At 39.5% G+C, this 17989-nt stretch overlaps 3 protein-coding genes across 7 annotated transcripts; 2 read left to right on the plus strand and 1 right to left on the minus strand.

Moving 5' to 3' along the window:
* Positions 1-402: 402 nt before the first annotated feature.
* Positions 403-13115, minus strand: ascc1 (activating signal cointegrator 1 complex subunit 1). 5 transcript variants are annotated; one of them, XM_086195366.1, is made up of 11 exons: positions 12988-13115; positions 12245-12405; positions 11994-12096; positions 11778-11875; positions 11510-11688; positions 10988-11121; positions 10138-10257; positions 9915-10039; positions 9310-9383; positions 8332-8449; positions 403-2409 (listed from the first exon to the last, which is right to left on the minus strand). In XM_086195366.1, the coding sequence occupies exons 2-10, from the start codon at positions 12357-12359 to the stop codon at positions 8333-8335; spliced, it is 1065 nt and encodes a 354-aa protein (XP_086051492.1). In that variant the 5' UTR covers positions 12360-12405; positions 12988-13115; the 3' UTR covers positions 403-2409; position 8332. The 5 variants fall into 5 exon arrangements, with proteins under 5 accessions (XP_086051492.1, XP_086051491.1, XP_086051490.1 ...); XM_086195365.1 differs by lacking the exon at positions 12988-13115 and adding an exon at positions 12564-12725; XM_086195364.1 differs by lacking the exon at positions 12988-13115 and adding an exon at positions 12561-12725.
* On the plus strand, positions 12522-14754 carry anapc16 (anaphase promoting complex subunit 16). The gene is made up of 4 exons (XM_086195368.1): positions 12522-12777; positions 13061-13214; positions 14005-14079; positions 14168-14754. The coding sequence occupies exons 2-4, from the start codon at positions 13073-13075 to the stop codon at positions 14275-14277; spliced, it is 327 nt and encodes a 108-aa protein (XP_086051494.1). The 5' UTR covers positions 12522-12777; positions 13061-13072; the 3' UTR covers positions 14278-14754.
* A 1248-nt stretch (positions 14755-16002) lies between these two features.
* Positions 16003-17766, plus strand: ddit4 (DNA-damage-inducible transcript 4). Its single transcript, XM_086194498.1, has 3 exons — positions 16003-16138; positions 16364-16602; positions 16703-17766. The coding sequence occupies exons 2-3, from the start codon at positions 16389-16391 to the stop codon at positions 17200-17202; spliced, it is 714 nt and encodes a 237-aa protein (XP_086050624.1). The 5' UTR covers positions 16003-16138; positions 16364-16388; the 3' UTR covers positions 17203-17766.
* The last annotated feature ends 223 nt before the right edge of the window (positions 17767-17989 follow it).

Genomic DNA, 17989 nt, shown 5'->3' on the forward strand with positions numbered 1-17989 from the left:
GTGCACAGCTCCCGGATTGAAGGGCAAGAAGAGAAATGTCCTGCGGTGTCAGCCAGCTGTGCACATCTCCAGTAGCAGCGCCGGACATGATGAGTTAATCAAGAGGTCGTCATCAGTCATGTCATGAACTGGATGAATGTGCTGAAGACAGTGGTCACACAGCTGAAATTGGTCAGTCGGGAGCATTTACAGACGATGTAAGGCTGAGATTATTTGTTATTTGCCTCTCTCTGGACTGTTACAGAGGACGTCTCCAGGGAGAACACGTTACAGTACATGTGCAATAGGGACAACAGCAAATGGAAAACATGTTTGTGATTTGCTCAAAATTTCAGACAAGTTTTGGGGGATGTGAAAACACAAAGGATGTTTCTATTTGCAGAGTAAAAGAGCTTAAGAGTCCTGAAGGAAGCTGGACATCACAGCCTCATATTTTAATATTTACAGATGACACGCACCAGCAATACAAAAAAAAAACCTGACAAAATATATGTATTAAAAACTGAGGCAGATGTTAGACATGGTTAACACGCATTTTGACATACAGATGCAAGCTGTATGAATTCCATAAAGTCTATCACTATGGAAACCCATTTCTGCCAAGGAGGAGGAAAAAAACACAGCCTTGGTAATAGAAATAATCCCATGATAAATCAATTATAATAATAAATATTTGAGAAATTATCGGATCATTGAGAAATTACGAGCTATGGAAGTCCTACTTATGATAAGAAGTCCATAATTAGAGAAAGGGACAGTATTACATGATTTAAAAAGTAAGTAAGTATGAGATATAGAGAAGATCATTATGAGAAAAAAGTCACGAGTCATGTTATGAGTTTAACATAGAAAATATGACATAGGGAAGTCATAATTAGGAGATAAGAAGTTATAATTAGGAGATAAAAGTTATAATAATCACTTGTAATTGTGCCGTGAGCCTGGCAAAATAAATAACTTCTAACAAATGTAATTCCCCACAAACATAAAACAAATCTGCAGCTTTTAATTTACTAATCCCACCAACGTAATAACTCGCTAATTTCACCTTAAACTGCGGCTTATACATATTGCTAACACTAAATATCTTCAACAGCCAATGACACTTTCTTCTCAAATAGTCTTGTCCTTTAGATAAGTGGTCAACATAGGGTCTGGGGACCAATTTAAGGGGGGTTCCCAGGGTCCACCGCAAAATGATGAATTGTGAAATTTCACCATTATTTCATTTGCAAGAACTTCAATACAATTAGAGAATGCACACGTGATTACTTTGATCATGATTTCACTGTTGAAGCTCTACCTGTAACTTGTGAATTAACCAAAAAAAAAAAAAAATCCCAACAGATTTAAATCTAATATATTCAGCATCCCATGATCTCTACTTGCAGATATCAGGATAAACCTCCCACAAAACACTTGAATGTGCATGTATTATATTATCCACACTCACCCTTTGATCTTTAAGAGTGATTTTAGTGTTCTCAAAGACTAAGTGGGGACACCATGGACTCCTTTCTGCCTTTCGCTTGCTGATCTCCATGGCGACCTTCCAGACATCAGCCCAATTTTCTGATGTTTGTTGAGGCTTCACAGCATTTGACTCCTTTGATATACAAGAATTATTGTCAAGCTGGTCCATATCTTTTGTAGTGTAGATTAAAACCATCACTAGCAACGGAGAAAGCACACCGAATGATGCTCGCTTTTGTTTTTGCGGCCTCACGCAGTCAAGTGATTGACAGTTCTGAGGTAAACTTCTATAATTACACACATCTAAGAAATAAATGCAAGGTACAGCCTGTTACTTTTCCATTTTTCCAACATACTCTTGTACTCTGTGACTCTTAAAGAACCACAGTATGGAAGAGTGCCTTTAATTGTGAAGCAGATTACCTGATATCATTGGTTTTCTCCGTTCCACTTCAGGCACACGTTGGTCAAACTTATCTCCCCTGCTCATCGCACCTTATCAGTTTACACAACTTAAAGGGGAGAGAGGCTTTATTTGAATATCAGACAAGACAACATATTAAAGGCTTGCTCGTCATTTGTTTTCTTCAAATGTAAACACAGCACATCCATTTTCTGTTTTACACAAATAAAACAGCTCATGAAGCCTAAAACTGCTGCTTATCATGGCTGCACATATTGTGCACGATATCTCAACACTGAGTGTATGGCTTCAGGAGTTCCTGCTGCAGTACAAGAATTAATTGGTAATGGGTGACTGCTTTACCCATTCTGCACCACCTGTCACCACGGGCAACATCACAACTGAAGGAAAAGTACATTTTTCTGTTTATTTCTGCGAATGAGCCAGTAAACATGTTGGGAGTCCGTTCAGGTTCAACGTGTCCACATCCTGGTAGACTGCCTTTCATCCTGGAGCTGTAAATCACCAGGGATCTGCAACACATAATCGTTGATCATCGGTTACACTTCAAAGGCAACATAACACTACAACTAATTATCATTTTTCATTACGAATTTTATGTAAATGAATGAATGAATGAATGAATTTTTTTGTGATCGGTTTAAACATAACTAAAATATCAGGGAATACTGAATAATAGCCTTCAGAATTTTTGTCAAATGAAGTAAAAATATCAACCCCTAAATAATCAAAATCATTAAATTAAGAACAAAAGGTTAACTTAGAGAAAGCTCAGTCTTGGCGAGTACCATGTCAATAAATAAAGAAATAAAAAGGTTTTGACCCATTTTTTCTCCTCTTTTATTTCTGTGGGAAGACTGAAAGATCGCCTAACTTATTGCTGATGGACCTAAACCACAATAATGGTATTTAAAGACCCTGAGAATGCCAAATAAAGGACAGACAAATGCTAAGTAATGCCCTACATAGTTGTAACCGTTACTTATGTAGTCTGGATATTATATATCATATATTTATAATCCCAGCCTCTGCTGTTGCTCACTTGTGTGAAGGTTACTGCCTATGATACGAGCTCAGACATGGTGAAGTGAACATGAAAAGAAAATGCAGCTGTGAACCATCGTAGGAAATTATTTTGAATGTTAAGGGGAGGACAAACCACATCGGGAGGCATTTAATAAGTAATCTCTAGCGACTTACAGCTGTAAGTGGAGCTGCTATAAATGAGTATAGATTTAATTCAATTGGATTCCAACTGGGTCACACAGCTATTAAAAGTGCAAAGTTAGTTGAGTGTAGTCTGACAGCAGTTTGCCTTGGCATGTTAAGTACTGGAGATGCTGTTCTCTGTACTGCAGGAAAGTACTGCAGGAGTTGAAGTGAGCGCAGCACCTTTTTCAATTAAACGTTCACAATAGAGAGGAGATGGCTAATGTTCTGCACTTGAGACATGCTCAGTCTCAACAGATGATGGATTTTTTTTCAGTGTCATCAAGCTAATACTTGATATGAATCATCTTCAGTTTCTCTGTACATTCTGGCAATAATAAGCAGCAAAAAGTCAAGAGTTTGACGGTTTTCTCCTCTGAAGCAGCACTGGGGATCTCTCGGTCTCTTTACAGTTTTGGATGAGTCTCTGCTTTCATCAGACCTGCAGCAACACTTCAATCCTTCTCACAACAACCGACTATAAAAAAAAAATGTAGCCATGGTGAATACTCAAAATTACATTTATGATCATAAAAAATATAATAGACAGGATCATCCTGTTATATGCCCAACAGTGTTCTTGATAGTACTGCATCACATTCACATTTTTACCACCTTTGGCTTTGTCTTCTCAAATTCCTACAGCCACTGGTCAACTATGTAGTTTCCTGGAGGACAATTGTGTCTTTCAGCCACAAAATTTTGGCTTTGGATCTGGTCATACAACAATAACGGCCACATCTGCTGATGTGAATGATTCCATTATTGACTTGCTTGTTAAAACCCTGTGTTTCAGTCTTTACTGCTCATGACACTTTCTTACATAATCTGATTTTTTTGTGTTTCTGCTTACATTTGATTGAGTGAATGACTCTAGTCATCTTTTATAGTGGGGAAACTGTTGATGTGGGTGGTTTCAGCCTCGAAACCGTTAAAGATGGTGTCCCCCAAGGATCAACATCGGGACTTCAGACATTTATTTTTAAATTTAGTCGAAAAATTTTGACTTTTGATCACCTCAAGAAAGGCACACAAAAGCTTTTCCCCTGACCTTAAAGCACTGGACACCATCTACCACAATGCAGTCCATTATATAGGAGCAGTTTCATACTTGTCACTGCATTACATGGAATGACAAACTAAAAGATCAAGTCAGTTCAAGCTAAATTGTGTTGTAAGAAGTGTGTGACTCTGTTTGATGAATACTTTATAATGATGTGCACATGTGATCTGTTCTGTTGCAAAAGAGACCTTGATGAGATTTCCTAAACACATGAAATTTAACTAACTACTGTAACTAACAAAGAAGGCCCGACTAGGTAGTAAAACACATTGTTGGAGCTAGGGTTGGGGTGTGTGTCATGCAGACAAGACAAACAGATTGAATGTTTCATGATTGTCTGACATTTTAAGAGATTTCTTGAATGATTCACTTTCATTGTTTACAAGTTTAAACCATTCTCCAATGCACCTTTCATATTAGAGTGGACAGTGTTTAGTTTTGTTTTTTGATATAAATTGGCCACAGCGCTTATTTTACACGGTGTGCATGATATCAGCAGCAACTTTGAATGACAACCTGCTGTTCAAACACGCTCTCCCCTCTGTGTAAACACCTCCAGCAGTAAACAGACCTGGACAGCAGCAGGCGGCCTCCAGACCGAACACAGTGAATGATAAAAAGCTGCTGCAGGGATCACCTGCCGCCTGGCTGGAGACACACATTAGACAATTCAAATACTCTAGCCTTGGCTGTCCGTCAAGGCCGCTTGTGCCCATTAGTGACAGAGTGATAAGTGTGTGAAATTCAAACAGCCATGACACTCAACTGGAGAGTCACACATCTAACATAAGAGAACAAGGCACGCTGTCATATTTCACTGCTAATGAGATCCAATTTGAAAGATTCATCAGCATTAAAGATGATCATTCCCTTGTTCTTGTTTGATCTATTAAAGACCTTTCTTAAAAACCATTTTAAGATTTAAGCTTGTTAAGACATAAGACATGACACCAGATCTATGAAGCCACCGAGTGAAATGTCATCCTCCTTGCTGTCAAGTTCATCCTTTCTCCATTTATCACTTAACTGAATTTGGTTTAAAATATTCAAAGCATCACTCTGTTAAATGAACCCTCTCAACATTCTGGAATTAAGGCGCCCATGGGTAAAACTATGCGTGACCTTAAAAAGTAATTAGGTGGTTCATCAATTTCACATGTACTATTAGTTACTCATAGCATGAAAATCAAACATATCGGATTTATTAAAAGGTCAAGTCCCTTGAAAACATCATCTTTTTATACCAGCAGATGTTAACGTGAGCCTTGTCACCTGCCCAGTCTTAAAATGAAAGCCTCATTTCTAATTATGCTATGAAAAATTGCACGGTGAGGTTTTGAATATCAAAACCCCAAATGTGCTAAAACAAATTGACATTGATCAAGTAAGACCTATACCAAACAGCCTTTGCATAAAAAGTGCTACTTTGAAAACTGACGTGAAAATAAATATGCAAATTGGATAGAAGCCTAAACAATACTTTTTTGAGATAACAAGACTTCACAGCACATGATACAATTTATAATTAACGAAGGGTTTCATGCAAGTTAAAGGACCCTCCTTTAAAATCAAAGAAGCTTTTGAAAGCTGAGAAAAAGCAAATGTATGAAAGTTTGTTTCTACTGGCTTTAATCAGTTCCACAAAGGCTTGTTTTCTGATGTTCATAGTGGCGCTGGATAGTTTAGTTTTTTTTGTTGTTGTTTTTTTTTAACAACCGGTTCCCTTGTTTCAAAGTCAGTGGAATTGTTGAAAGGGTTTCTGGTTAAATGCTTGAAATAAGGTCTGTGGTTCACACAAGCTTAAGACATTTTTAACCCTTTCTGCCACGGTGTATAGAAAAATGTATCAAATACACCAAATTCATTGTCTAAAAAAAAATGGAATAAGATGTTTATTCACAAATCAAAATTCCAGAGAAAATGGAAAAACCCAAACTATTGTACTACTGTATTTGGAAATTTATATTCGACTTAACTAAATATCAATTTCTCTCTCAAAATGTGAGGTTTAGCCTCAGAGAATTTCAGAGGGCGCTCACATCCCGGACAATATTGACATTATTAAGAATCAAGTTATCAGGCTGAGGATTCGTTACAAAATATGAAATGATTTTATTGTCAGATGGTCGTATTTTTTTTGTTCATCGTGCAAAAAAAACAACATTTGGAAATAAACTTGCGCTTCTACATCCCATACTGATCTACTGACAAATTAAACCCATCTGAGTCTCTCTGTGGATGACAAATGTTCCTTTGCATGTGTTTTCAGTACCATCATTACTGAGAACATCTGCTGAGCGCATCCTTAATCATGTCCCAGTCAGACATCACAATCCACCATCTCAATGAATCATCCTCTCTCTCCAAATAAATATGCTTATGAGCAATAGTACTGGCAAGTCCCACACTCCTCGATGCATCTCTTACCTGAGAGTAGTGTTGCAGAGGTTGTGCGTTCCTGACCCACTAACAAGCGTTCTCTCAGGAGACAGGGACTGGATAATAAGGCCCTTGCCTAGGTCTGAAATGATATACTTTATACCCAGACGGTGCCACAGTCAATGCAAGGACAGCTCGATTGGATGGCTGCTGTCCGCAAACTAAATTTGCATGTCCCTGTCTTCTAACAGTGTCTGTTGATGATAATGCTCCAGCACAGGAGGAAAAAGGAATCATACCACTGCTGAGACGGGAGGGTAGACAGGACAGGATAGCAGAGCTGACAAACAGAAAGTGGCCTCAGTTTCCATCAATGTAACTTTTGGCTGCTTTGTGATTCTGCATTCCAAACAGAGCTGGGGGGGGGGGGGGGGTTGAGGGATCCAGACAGAAAAAAAAAGAAAAGAAAAGAAAAAAAGCTCTGACGGCGAGTGACCAGGCTCTGTGTCCGATGTCTGTATTCACTGACACACTCGACAGAAGGGAGAGTGGGAACAAGGTTGTGGTCCGTGTGGGATGGACAAGAAAGATGAAAAAAGCAGGCTGGTGTAATAGATCATGTCCGTGACGCATTAACACATTCATGAGAAGGTGAGATGAAAGGACACGGGTAATACTTGACTTCCAGTAGGGTCTTCGAACATTTTCACATGACTTATCCTGAGTTACACAATCTGTTGGAGGTTCTAAAAATTGAGCTGCCGGAATTAGCTGAGAAGGGACGAGTGAAATTTTGATCAGCTATTTCATTTGCTATCATGGCTGACAGGTAGGACGGTGCAGGAGGAATCGTTCAATTATTCAGAACATGCCGGTTTACTGCCTGGATGACCAGCCTGAACAGTTATGAAATGCTCCTGAGAATCACCTCACACTAAACTCCACGAGAAGAAGAAAATGCTTAACATATCAGCCGTAAATGTCACTGACCTTTCCATGTATTTATTACATTTAGACAGATAAGATTCCATCAAGATTTCTGTTTAGATATCCAACTATCTCACTTCCTGCACAGAGAGCAGATTTTCTTGCGATAGCTCGCTATCATCTGTGTCAGTATTTGCACTGTTATCTTTAGTCTTCCAAGATTTCTTTTGACAAATTACAAGTGTCACACACTTGGAGCAAGAAACATGGTTTGAAAACTTTTACAATCTCTTGCGGGTTTGCAAGAAGAAAAAAAAAAGTTTAGGTTTCAATTTTGTACACCAAAAAAAAAGGTTCTAAAAATGTTTTGGTGATCTTACATGTCCACCTGCAGCTTAAGACATGGTCTACATAACTGAGAATAAAATCTGAGAATAAAATCTAAACTGCCGCAAAGATTTTTCTCTAGCCAGACTAAATTTCACAGTTTAGATTTTAGTCTCAGCCCTGTCAAACTCTCTCTTACTCCTGCTTTAGAAGCTGCAAAAGCTTTCACAATCATGCAGCATTTTCTCCAGCAACCGTGTTTCCTACTTTACTTTGATGGTATTCCTAAATCCTTTAAGACAACTAATTGCCCAAAAGATGAATATTTTGAACCAGCTTTAGTCAGACATTTCAATCATTTTGCAGAAAGATCATTTGGTTTTTCAACTGGGATCAGGTGTGTGCATGTTAGAAGAAAAACCACGCTGCCACCTACTGGACAATGACTACAGTTGCAGTCTGTGACACAAGAAAATATTATTCCGCTTTGTTACGTTCCAGGTCGGAAACGTATTCGGCCCTGAGATACCTCAAGAGAGCTTGATGCTTCCAGCTGAGGTGTAGTAGCCCGTACAGTCTGTTGAATATCTCTGGGACAGCAGGACGGTGTTCAGCTCAAACTCCCCGAAATGATAAGCACCAAACGTCTGTGACCGAAACAAACAGAATAATAAACATCAAAATAAATTGTTTTTAGCTAATATTTGTTTACATTTCAAGAACTTAAGTAGTCTAACCAGTGAGTGCTTTCAAGAAGTCAGCATTGAGATGAAACAATTTATTTAAATGAATAAGAAAGACAGAAAATAAGCTGTCACTCATAAAACATGGTTACAGGCTAGTCGGTGTTTGGTAGACATGCTTGTGTCACGTTCAGAGAGAAGAAAATCAAGGATGTTGTTGCTCAAACACAAACTGACTCTGCGCCAGAATGGGAAGGGAGATGGATTTCAGAGCTTTTTTATCTGCAGTGTCAATTTGGTGTCACATTTCAGTTGATACTAACAAAAGGAGCTGTTCCCAAAAGATTTCACCGCCTGGCTCAGAGAAGCGTTTCTTTAGAAATGAAAAATTTAAATAAAAAAAAATAAAAAAAATCAATGAGAACTCCTTCAGCTATGGTGTATTTTTGTTCATGTCCTCAAGCAAGAGTAATTTCAAACATAAGGGAGACATGTGAATATGTGGGTATGTGAGGTATCTTTTATGTAATTGGAAATAGACTGATGTTAAGCTCTATACTGATGCAGAATTATATTAATAAATGGGACGGAAAAACAAAAATAAATGAATCTGGAAATGCATTAAGAAAATTTCAGAAATATTGACATAAACAAACAGAAACATGCATGAATAAATACCCCTCCCAAGAAGTCCTTTTCATGAAAATGTAGAAACAAATCCAAATATGTCCTCTTTTCCAGATCATTTTTGTATTTTTCCATCAGTTCCTCCATTGTTCGACTTGTGATTTTGTCACTTTTGGTAAAGGTAAATTTCCTCTAACCTTTAATATATTTCGAGCGTCAAAAGCTTCTCTTTCACTCGTTGTTTGTCTTCCTGCTCCGCCTGTGTCTTCAACTGGAAAAACACAAAAAAAGACAAGCTATAACAATGTAACACAGAAGAAAAAAAACAACAGGTGTTATCTCTAAAGCAAATGTTTACTTGCTGCAATGGCAAGGTGAGAATCAAGGTAGTTGAGGTTGTGAAATTCAGGTCATGTTTATTTTATGACGCTAATGCTCTAACAGGAGTTATCCACACGCTGGTAAACACGCTCGGCGGCGGTCGTCTCTTGTGTTGTGTTGTTGTTGGTCAGCCCAGTACAAATTTGAGAACTGGGGCTGGACTTGATGCACAGCCAAAATGAATGAAGCCATTGTCAGGGTACTTGGAAAACATGCTGCTTGGTGCACGTAAACAGCGATGCAGCCAAACAGAGCCCAGAGCTGCCAGATGTCTGTCTTCAGGAATGTTTTGCAGTTGTTGGGAGCTTCAGTTACGTCATCACTCGAGCTCGGGGAACATTGGCCAATAGGCACAGGGCAGCAGGTAAATAACTTTGTTTTCATGCCAGCTGCTCCAAAGTCTGTGTGTAATTTCTTTTACCTGCGGAGTCTTTTCTGTACAGAGTATTCATCACAGTGCCATGCAGCTTGACTCGGTCCCACTCTCGGACCATCTGCCCCGCTGAGACAAAATGCTCTACCAGCCGGTCTGCAATCACCTGCAACCTGAAAAATACATCAACAGAATCTCAGGCAGGATGATCTGACTTTAAAAACGTTCTCTTCATCCTGTAAATTTCTTTGTATTATTTTTCTCCACCCACTTATCAGATCCATCCTTCACATTGACTTTGGCATACAAGACATCCACCATGGCTGGGTCATCATTCATATACTCAATACCTGTCACCTCCAAAGAGAGAGGTTGTCCTTCTGTGGTGTCCCTACAAGAAGACGAGGCAGGAATATTAAAAACACACTCTGACAGGGGAAATACAGTGCTAAGAGTTAGTTTTCTGTTTTTTCATGTTTGACAATAAGCAGTAAAACAGAATTTACTGCAGCTGCCCGTTAATAACATTGAGCTGTCAAGCAAAAATTCTACAACTTCTGTTTTATGTCCATTTTCTACTGAGTATATAGAACTTGTAAACCGCGATGACGTTAGATTCACAGCTTCATTCACAGATTGTGAAGATACACTGGACCATGAACCTCCACTAAATGTAACATGTTAAAATGTTCATTTTAAAAAAGGAACAGTATATCACTTCCTAAACATTACCACAACAGCTAAATGTGAATTGTTTGGGGTCTCATTTTTGTGACTGCTTTGATACTTTATCGACGCCAGCAAGAGGACTCTTGTATATTTCCGGGCTAAAACCCCCCAAAACTGCACAGCCCATGTGAATGGTAATAATACAGTTAAAAAAGAACGGTTTACCAGTAGTGCAATATGATTTACCCATGTATGTCTTTGGACAGCAGTAAATATTGAACAAATGAATGTATTATTTGCTTCGTAGAATATACCGTTTTTTTTACAGATTCCAGTGGGGGTTTCTTCTGTCTTGATAAACAGAGCAATTCACAAAACTAGAGGGCATTCAGAGCAGGACCCAGTTCAAAAAAATAAAAATAAAGCATTTAATGGTATAAAACCTTATTTACCTAACAAAGTTCTGACAATCCTGAAGGTGCTCACATGCTTTTCTCACTTCTGCTTCATTTAACAGAGCCAGGGTACCAATCGTCAAGTGAAGCTTTGCAGGAGTCTGGAAGATGCTTGCCTCTACTCCGTAGTCCTGCATATGGTAAATGGTAAATGGACTCAGTTTATATTGTGCTTTTCTACTTAATTGGAACTCAAAGTGCTTTACAGTGTCATCTCATTCACACAGACACACACTGATGGTGAAGGCTGCCATACAAGGAGCCAACCTACTCATCAGGAGCAATTAGGGGTTCAGTATCTTGTTCAAAGCACACTTCGACATGGTCACCGGGGGTGAGGATCCAACCAGCGACCCTTCAGTTGCTAGATGGCCACTCTACTTTTGAGCCACATCGCCCACATATCAGGTCATTTGAGTGGAAGTACTATTTAAAGGTTAAAAATTAACAAACAAGCAATACATGGCTTCTATGGGCCTTCCTTAAAAAAAAAAAAATCTTTATTTCCCTATGCACTACCTGTGAGCACTGCTGCAAGACCTCATCTTTAAATTTCAGGAATCCCTCTTGGACTTTGGGATCATTCAGAGGAAATGACAGGAAATGCGTAAAAGGCTGCTTTTTCCGGAAACTCTCGATTAATAATTCAATCCTCGTGAGTGCAGACGAGACTGCAGCTTTGTGGGAGCCCGTGATAACTAGGAAAAGTAGAGAGAAAGTTAAGAGAACAGCTTTTATACGAGTGACGTCCATGATCTTGTATGATGATTTGTTCTTTAATCCTCACCTATCTGTCCTTCCACCCCTTGTTTTGGGATGCTGATAGAAGTCTTTGTGTCAAACTCCAGACGTCTGCGTGTTTCTCCTTTTTTCCCAATGATGTACCTGTTGATTTAAGTATACAAAAAATACAACAACATACATTATGAACCAAAACCTCCACTTTTCAAAATATGGAAAATACAGAATGATCAAAATGTGCATCTTTTTTCTGATTACTCACTTGTAAAGGACACTTGGGACATCAATTGCACAACGGAATCCTTTATCAGTCTGTTCAATGAGGTGAGTATCACAGCCTTCATCTACTTCAAACTCTTCGCTCTCTAAACATGGTAAACAACACACTGTATTATCATGTATTTCATGAAGAAAACTGTAGCTCCAGCCTGGCAACACAGTCTGTTGCTTCAAAGAAACATGTCATACTAACACCAACTGAACCTGCTAACACTGCCATTTTTTTCCGTTTACCTGGTGGCCCCATGTAGGTAAAATCCTCCTCTTCCTCATAGTGTTCTTCTTTAACAATGTTCTTTCGATATATTCTTCCATTTATGTTGATAACCGGTGGGCGTAGGACGTCCATAGTGTGACCAGGAAAAGTTAGTTGAACTGGCTAAACCAAGGCTTGCCTGACAAGATTACGAAAGTACAAAAAAAAGGTAACCAAAGTGTTCCTGTGTGAATTAGCTTACCCAGCTTTTTAACATCTACGCTAGTTGACTTGCTATGTGTACGACCTTAACGTATCAATTTTTCCTGGTTTACGACACGAAGCAGCACGTACGACCTTTTCGTAGATCTACAAACGGAAGTGAAGGGCCACAGTGTGAATATCCATCGAGGCGAGTCATCCACAATAGGGTAGATCTGTTTTTAAAAATGCCTTTGCCTCAAACGTAAAATGGTGTCGTTGTCGAAAACCTGAGGGAAAATATCAAAACAAATACTATCACTGGCTTCGTGGATTTTTAAGAAAATTTAGCTTTACATGGGCATTGACGGTAAGTTGTATTGCTGCAAAAATAACAGATACTGTCGTAAATCTCCCGTGAGGTTAACAATGACCGTTTATTACCTTATTCTGGATGTGTTACTTTGCTTCTGATTGCTAGCTAGCATTTGATAGCTTGTGGCAGCACAAGCTGTTACTAGGTTAACGTTGCAGCAGGCTCGTTTGGCTAACATTAACAACTCGTGTGAGTGCGTGCTACCTGAGATTTCCTCAGGCTCATATCGGGGTGTGAGCAGTTTGGTCATTTTTGTCTGCGTTTTTGTGTTTTCAAGTTGTCTCAGGCAATGGCAGCGTCTTCCTCGTCCTCCTCTGCGGGAGGTGTTAGCGGCAGCTCGGTGACTGGCTCCGGTTTTAGTGCCTCAGAGCTCATACCCCCCAGAAAGGTTCTCTATACATATCCTAAAGGCGCCGGTGAAATGATGGAAGGTAAAAACACACACACACACACACACACACACACACACACACACACACACACACACACACACACACACACACTTTTTCAATTCTTACAGATATTGACAACTCTAAGACATTTTTAAGTTCCTTTATGCACTTATACAGCTGGAACAAACTCCTTTTGATTTCTTAGTGATCCAGTTTGAAATTATTTAATGATAAGCAGTTAGATAATCATATGATGCACCTCTCTTTCCTCCTTGGTCCTGATTTTGGGAGACTTTTTACACATCTCTTTTTCAATCTCTTTTGAAGCCGCTTTCAATTATAATAATCTCTGTTAAGCTTCTGTTTTTATTCGCACAACAGTCAAACATTACCATTTGTGTGATGGTGAAACTGCAGCACACTTAAGCCCATGTTTTCATTCTGAAGTAGTTAAAGAATTAATTTCTATACTTTCTGCTAGCCTAGAATAGGAGCCCTCTACCCTTTTCCTTCAGCAAGCCAAAAATGAAACATAAAATGTTTTGTGGGCCAAAACAAACACATTTTATTTGATTAAAATGCATTTTTTCTCTTTGCCACTGTATTTTCTTTTCTCTGTCTATTTTTTCATGTTTTTTTTTTTTATTATGAGGCATGTTATTTTGCATCTGACAAGCCGAATTGAGCCTTAAGGTGGGTCAATAAGATTCTAATACATTTACTATGACCAGCCCTGATCTAGGAGAGAACATTTTGCCTTTAGGGATGTTTCTGAAAGAAATGTCCCCTCCTGTATTTAACTTTGTTACGTTTGTGTGTTACCTTCTAGATGGCTCTGACAGATTTTTATGTGAGTCCGTATTCAGCTACCAAGTTGCCTCGACACTGAAACAGGTCAAACATGGTGAGACTCACAGTCTTTATGCTAATACTTTATTTTACTCGACAAGGCTGCACCCTGATGATGAATTAACATCTTTTTATTCTTCCAGACCAACAAGTGTCCCGAATGGAAAAGCTCGCGAGCTTGGTGGAGGAGCTGGAAGCAGACGAGTGGCGCTACAAACCGATAGAACAGCTATTAGGATTCACGCCGTCATAAATATCAAGATGCCTTTGGTTAATACATCAGCCAAATACAAGAAAAAAGGAGAGAAAATGGTTTATAAATGTCACTACGGTTTTATTCTATAACCTGAGATTGACATATTATCTGCAGATTTATTTACTATATCACTTTAACTATTGTGTAAGAATGCTTTGCTTCTTTTGTAATGCTTGACCCAACATACTGAAATAAACATTTGATACACACATCTTGTTGTCATATACAATTCACATTTCTTTTGTAATAGATTTAAGCTAATAAAGTTGTTTTGCCTGTTCAATCTGCTCTTAACCTGGATATCTGTGCTAACACAACAAATCTCTTCAAGTGAGGCATTGTGTTTCCACATGGCTGAACTCTAAATCTGATAACCTGCTGCCTTCCTCACTCTCTCAAACTCTTTCTGACTTTCCCTATTGCCGCTGCTCGTTCTTAACAGCGCTCGGGGCGAAACAAAGAGAGCTTGTGAATAAAGTCGTTCTTAGACATTCCTTTAGTCTCTTGCTGTTGTTTTTACTCACTCAGAGTTGATTTACATAAGTCCAAAACGCAATGATGTAAGTTTTCTGCTACGAGCAAAACATGAAGTTCTTGACATTTTTTTTTTTCTGTGAGTGTTTTCATACAGAGGGGGGTTGGAACGTACAGAATGTCCTGCACCCAGCATGAGTATCTAAGGAAGGACGGCCCTGAAAAAGACAGGACACGCCTCTATCCTGAGTTCAAAAGTTTGTCTCTCAAAACAAAACACTTTCTAGGAATTCAATTATCATGTTCTTTGCCCTCAATTCTCTGAGTTTTGTTACAGGTGTTGATCGTGTTGTTGTGTTCGCATCTTTTGCGCATAACAATGAATGTTTTTCTCCCACAGGACAATTAAATTGCAGTATCCCCCGCAGAACACAGTGTTACTCCCTGCCATAGTACTGTCCTCCTCACGCCCACTCACGTGTAGTCACAGCAACAGCCTACTGTACATCTGGCTGCTCTCCAAAATGTTTGTGGTTGAAGCACAGCAGAGGTTCCTCATTTGTGCTCTGGGTTTTCTTGCAGTTTTTCATTACTTTTATGCACATAAAGCAGTGTTGACATGACCCCCCCCCCCACGCCCATCCCTTGCAGTGTTTTTAAAAGATTGAGAGAACACATTCAGTGGCATTTTATAAACATCAGTACAATTTAACATGATGCAATAGATGTTATGATTGCTGCATGTTTTCACTGTGCAAGGTCGGTGTCTCACACACGCGCGCGCGCGCGCACGCACGCACACACGCACATTTTATGGTGGACCATATTGCAAATGACCATAGTGCTGTTTACATCTCTGTGTGGAGGATGAAAAATTCTTATGTAATGGTTGAACTGCTCAGCAAAACAGGTGACGTAATGTTCACTGCAACGCTAAACCAGCGGAGCCTCCCCGTCTATTGAGCGGTGTCATGCCGCTGTATGGTTTTCGGTGCTTGTTCATCGATGGCGAACGTTAAACAAAGACATATAACATGTCCCTTACAAGCCCAGGCGAGTCTTCTGTACATTTCCATGACAGTGGGGTCTGTTATTCATCACCACCCCCTTTTTTTCTCTTCTTTTGGCATGTTACCAGGCAAGATACATCGCCGATGGCGTGCCTCTCTTTTTGATTGGCTGTGGAAAGAAGAGTAGGCGTGGTTATAGAGACCACTATATATACATTGTTGCAGCATAACCGCAGAGGTCGACAGCTGGTAGCTGAGTGAAGAAGCACACTGAAAGAGAAGTTGCTAGATAGTTGTTTTGCAGACAATAACCTCCCAAAAATTCATCTTTAACCGCGACAACTGGCGTCCACAGCGCTGTAATCGAATTAACAGTAAGTACGACATTGAAAGTGCTGTTTTTGATAGCTTGAATATCTATTTTACAGATAAAAAGCTGCTGGCTGCTAGCTACCTTCGGACGTATTTGTTGTCTATGTAAAGTTGTTGTGTTCATACATTTCCTACTACTTAAAGTGCTTAGATGCATACTTTTCCTTGAGAAATAGTCTTTTATCAAGCTTCTGAGCTCTCTGTGTTTTTTTTTTCTTCATAAACAGCTGACCACAGGAGCAGCTGACCCAAATGAATACTGCAAAGAGGACAAACATGCCTGCTGTCTCTGCACCCATTGATATCATCAGCAGCAGCTCACCTCCGTCTCCAATGGACAGCAGTCCAAGGAGGTTGTCCTGGGGCAAACTGGTGCAAAGACTGGCTGATTTTAGCACATCTGGCAACAGCAGCAGTATTGAGTCCAGATCCAACAACAGCAGCAGGAGTGATCTCTCAGATTCAGGTAAACAAGACTACAAACAACAATCATTTTCAAAATCTCATTTTATTGTCTGTGTAATACACGTTCCCTGCCGCTCTGACTCACTGTGTTTCTTCAACAGTGTCCGATGTCTCCGGTGACCTGTCTCCCTCTAATGAAGACCTTTTTTACGATCCAATGGAGGAAACAATCCTGAAAGAAGTCGTGGACCTTATTGCAGGAAGCCTGAGGGAAGCCAAAGACTCAGACTGTGCCTTGAGATGCTCCAAACTTCTCATTCCTGAGAAACTCCTGGAGCACATCGGACAGGAACTCCTCCACCTGGCAGCCAGTGAGCCCTGCGGTTTAAGAGGGGCTCTCATTGACCTTTGTGTGGAGCAAGGGACCGCCTTTGAGAGTATGGCGCAGCTATCTGTGGACCCCTACCTTGTCCCCACTTTTCAGCTGACTCTAGTCTTGAGGCTAGAATCCGGTGGACTGTGGCCTAAAATTCAAGGACTATTCAGCACCAAGTCTCCCTCCACTCCAGTGGTGAGACAAGCTATTAAACTTAGCACTGGTTTCCGCGTGATCAAGAAAAAACTGTATTGTTCTGAAGAGCTCCTCATTGAGGAGTGTTAAGAGATGCAAACAGGCTCTCGTTGAGGGACAGTAAACATTTTACTGTTTGCATTTTTAAGACATTTGTTTAAGCCTTGTTACTGTATGTGTATGATGCCTTCTGAAGGACTGTCAGGATGTAAAGAGGGCAGCAGTTTATGGTACTTGAAGCAAGTGGTGCTTCAATACTTGTCCCTCACTGACATGCAGATTATCACTCGTAACCATCATCCTTTATATGATAAATAGGCATTTTGCTAGTATTTAAGTGCGTACCTCAGTTTCTATTGAAACCATAAATACGGCAGCTAGCGATGACGTGTGGTTAGTCGTTGAAGACCAGTTATTGTTTTTATATACGTGGAAGTTAAACAGAATTTTACACCAGGCAAAGATTCAAGAGCGAAGGCCTACCAACGCTTGCCTTGTGCAGTCGTGTGCAAGCTAACGAGTCAAATGTAATATCATTCCATACTTGTGTAGACCAGTCCTGCTCTCAGCTTTATTTATTTGATATTCAAATACACATAACATTGCACTGTTTTTTGTATTTTCATGATTGCAAATAAATTATTTTTTTAACAAGTCTCATTTCCTGTCGTCAATTTATTTTGGTCTCATAATTATTATTTTCTGATTCACAATGAGGTTGTTATTTTGTGCAAGGAATAATCCAGCTATAAGGTAAGTTTGAAGGTACTTCAAGAAAGTAAAGCACGACCATTGTGCATTGACATCACATTCGGCTATATTAGCAGAGTTTTGAAAAAAAAAAACTTAAAAATGAAAAGCGAGAAACGGCGTACTT

The sequence above is a fragment of the Aulostomus chinensis genome, chromosome 23 (assembly GCF_037954235.1).
Source record: "Aulostomus chinensis isolate RoL2024-O1b breed Wild chromosome 23, RoL_Achi_v1.0, whole genome shotgun sequence".
NCBI classification, from domain to species: domain Eukaryota; kingdom Metazoa; phylum Chordata; class Actinopteri; order Syngnathiformes; family Aulostomidae; genus Aulostomus; species Aulostomus chinensis.